The sequence below is a fragment of the Monoraphidium neglectum genome, assembly GCF_000611645.1.
Source record: "Monoraphidium neglectum strain SAG 48.87 unplaced genomic scaffold scaffold02939, whole genome shotgun sequence".
Classification (NCBI taxonomy): domain Eukaryota; kingdom Viridiplantae; phylum Chlorophyta; class Chlorophyceae; order Sphaeropleales; family Selenastraceae; genus Monoraphidium; species Monoraphidium neglectum.
The window spans coordinates 1-3,656 of NW_014010689.1; the positions used below are offsets into that span (position 1 = coordinate 1).

Consider the following 3,656-nt stretch of genomic DNA (forward strand, 5'->3'; position numbering starts at 1 on the left):
GCCGAGGCGCGCGCGGCCGTGCGCGGCGCCGCGGCGGGCGGCGGCGACGGGCGCGCGGCGCGTGCCTCTGGAGGAAGCGGCGGCAGCGCGGCGAGGCGGCCGAGGGCACGGTGGGACAAACGGTCGCCGATAATCGGCAGCTCCATCACCCTGCACCCAAGGGGGCCGAGCTCCCATTCCCACCAAGCAGAGTCGCCGCTGCAGCAGGCCGAGCTAACGCCGCAGCCCCCGCTGGCGGCGCAAGGGCTGCCGACACACCAGGCGGCGCAGCACGCCGCTGCTGGGCCGCCCCGCCACCGGGCCCCCGGCCCGGGGGCTACTGTGGACGGCGGACCCGGCGGCGGCGGCTGGTTTGCTGGCAGAGCGCTCGGGGCGATGGTGGCGGTGGCGGTGGTGCAGGGGCCCGCCCGATCATCGTCAGCGGACCAGGAGCGCACGCCGCCGCACGCGGTGCAGCGGCGCGGCCCCCTCAGCGCCGGCGCGCCGCTGTTTGCGACGCCGTCCCCCCCAGACGCCCCGCAGCAGGCCGCGGCGCAGCCGCCGGCGCAGCAGGCCGCGGAGGGCCCCCTGAGCCGCCACCGCCCGCTGCTGCCGCGCTGCCCAGGCGCCGCGCCGCGCGCGCCGGCGCCGGCGCCTGCGCAGGACGGCGGCGGCGGCGGCGGCGCCAACGCGGCCCCCCCTTGCACGCCGCTCGGGCGGGCGTTCGGGGGCGCGCACCTGCAGACCCCGAGCCGCGTCCCCGTGGCGGCGCCGCCGGCGTCGGTGGCGGTGGGGCGGGGGTACAAGCAGGCAGCAGACGGCGCGCAGGCGTCCGCGGTCACGCCAAGGCCAGGCGGGGGCACCCGGAGCCGCCTGCAGCGGCCGCTTGACGACGGTGACGCGTGCGGCGCGGCAGACGCACCCGCGACGCCGGGGCCAGGCGCGGCGGCGGGCGCGGGGGCGCCGGCAACGCCGGCGCGGCAGCATTTGCTGAGCGCGCGGCGCGTCGCGGTCGGCGGGTCGCGGCTGCCGCCGCTGGACGGCTTGGGGCCGCCTGCGACGCCGCTTGCTTTGGGTGGGTCTGTGGCGGGCGCGGCGCCGTTATGCACCTAATGGGGGCTGCAGTTGCTTGCCGGGCGGGGGCAAGATGAGGAAAGAGCGGCGGCGCCACCGGGCAAATTGTGCACGTCGCGACGCAACCATATGCCAAAGACACACCCCAAACAACCACTCTGTCGTTCCACCCAAACAACCCCAACGCACCCCCAGGCAGCGTCGCCCCCCGCATCCCCGCGGGCCACGGCCCCGCCCACGACGCCCCCCCGCCGCCCGCCGCCGCAGCGCCTGGCGCCGGCGCGTGCGGCGCGACTCCTCTGGCCAAGCCGCCGCGGCGGTGCTCGCCCGAGGAGGAGGCGGCAGACAGGGAGGCGCAGCAGCTGCTCGCGGAAGTCCAGCGGTCGGCGCTCATCCGGCGGCCAGGTGGGCGAGCGGGGATGGGTGGCACTTTGGGGTATTACGGTAGAACGAGGAAACCCTTGGCAGGCAGGAAGCGGCAGTCGGCACTAACGTGTCATCAACAAAAGCAGCTGCCTGGAGCCAGCAGCTGGCCACCAACTTGACCATCGGCCCGAGGTGGATGAGAATCCGCTCCCACAAAAAGCTCCAAACCCAGGGAGGTGGCTGCCTGGCTGGTGTTTGACCCTCAACCCTCAACCCCGGCTGGCTGCCTGGCCCGCCGACGGCCATCCCCCCAATCCTGCCGCCCCAGACCCCGCTGCGGCCGGCGCCCTGCTGGGCCCCGAGCGCGCCCGCCGCTGGCTCCGCGAGCGCCTCGCGCTGCGCGCCGCCCGCGCCGGCGGCGCCCCCTCCCCCGCGGCCGGCGCGCTCAGCGCCGGCGTGCTGCTCTTCGGCCCCCCGGGCTGCGGCAAGACGGAGGCCGCGTTTGCGCTTGCCGCGGAGGCGCGGGCGCGGATGCTGTTCGTGCCGGCGTCGGACGTCGCGCGCAACATGCAGCGGGGCTGCAAGTTTGTCCGCGCACTGTTCAAGGTGAGCCGCGCCCCTATCGTGGTGCGGGGCGATTCCGTTGTGTGTGATCGCATACCGAAGCCCTGCCTGGCCAGCGCGTTGCAGACCGCTCTCAGCTGGGCGCCAACGCGTCTGACCAGCCAAGGCGGCTCACCCAGGCTTGTGTTTGAGGATGCACCAAGCTGCCCTAATGGTTGTTGTGTTGTTGAGTTCAACCAGCGCAACTGACCCAGGGCTGCTCCTAATTGCCGCCGCGGCGCCCAGGCGGCGCCCCGTGAGCTGGGTGCCCACCTCACATGCATCCCAAACGCGCAGGTTGCGCGGCGGCACGCGCCGGCGGTGATCTGCTTCGACGACGTCGATCAGGCGTTCCCTATCCAATCCAAAGACGAGGACCCGTCGCTGACCCGGGCCCGGGTGGAGGTGGTCGTCCAGCTGAGGGAGCTGGCTGCAGCAGCTGCCTCCGCGGCAGCTTCCGCGGCGGCGGCCGGAGGAGGGGCGGAGAGGGGCGGTGTCGCGGCGGCGCCGGCGGCGGGCGCGGGTGCGATAGGAACGCCCGCGCGGCGATCAGGCGCGCGACCGGCTTGGAACGCGCCGCGCACAGAAGGGCAAGGCACGCCCAGGGGCGTCGCAGCGCCGCAGCAGCTGGGCAACGGCTCGACTGCGGCCGCACCGGCGGCTGCGGCGGGCGGCGGCGGGGGGCGCGAGGCGCTGGTGCAGCCGCTGTTTGTCATTATGACGTCATCAAGGCCCGAGGACCTGGACCCAGGGGTCGCGGCGGCGGCGGGGGCGCGGCTGCTGCTGCAGCCGCCGGGGCGGGAGACGCGTGAGGAGATAATCACCGCGCAGGTGTGATCTTGACTCAGCTGACCAGAGGTCCCTGCAGCACCAGAAGTGCTCCTTGTCCTCATTGTTTTGATCGCGTGCTAGCTTTGCATGCTGCTGGCTGCAGGATCGTTCGACAGCGTCTGCCCTTGTCTGCAGTGGTGTCAACAAGCTCGGCTGCAGATTACGCGGCCGGCTTTCAGGGCTCGACTAAACCCCAAAATCTAATGCCCCAATCAAACACGCACGCGGGCTCCCCACGCGACAGATGCTTGCTGCAGACGCCGCGCTGACGGCCGCTGATGTCGACTCCCTCGCAAGGTGCGGTCTTGAGACATCATGAACACTCGGAATCATATGCACGCGCCCTTTCATCATGCACCGCCCGCCTCACCGTCCTACAAACGGCTCACCAGATTGCAGCGCTGCTGTGGCCCGCCCCTGAGCATGTCCCACTCCTGCCTGTGAACGTGCGTGTGCTCGTGCCTGTTTACGCCGCTTGGTGGTGACGCCACCCGCTCTAGCATCACCCAATCTGACGTCATGCAATCTAACGTCACCCAATCTGACATCACCCAATCCCCAAACCCCACTGTCTCCAAGGGGCACTGACGGATTCAGCTGCAGCGACCTGCTGCGACTCTGCAAAGAGGCGGCGGCCGGGCCCGTGAGCGAGGCCGCCGCGGCTGCCAAGGAGGCCGCAGCAGCCGCCGCGGCGGCCTGCGACAAGCGGAAAGCCGCATCTCGCACGCGGACTGCGGCCGCGCGGGCGCGGGGCAGCGGCGCGGGCGCCAGCCCGCGCACGCCGGCGGCGGCGGCGGCGGCGG

At 72.9% G+C, this 3,656-nt stretch overlaps 1 protein-coding gene across 1 annotated transcript; it reads left to right on the forward strand.

Moving 5' to 3' along the window:
- Positions 1–375: 375 nt before the first annotated feature.
- On the forward strand, positions 376–2,859 carry MNEG_11856 (hypothetical protein; the record flags this gene model as incomplete). Its single annotated transcript, XM_014039671.1, has 5 exons — positions 376–1,054; positions 1,249–1,458; positions 1,748–2,025; positions 2,320–2,545; positions 2,609–2,859. 5 exons carry the CDS (start codon positions 376–378, stop codon positions 2,857–2,859), a joined length of 1,644 nt encoding a protein of 547 aa, XP_013895125.1.
- Between the last annotated feature and the right edge of the window lie 797 nt (positions 2,860–3,656).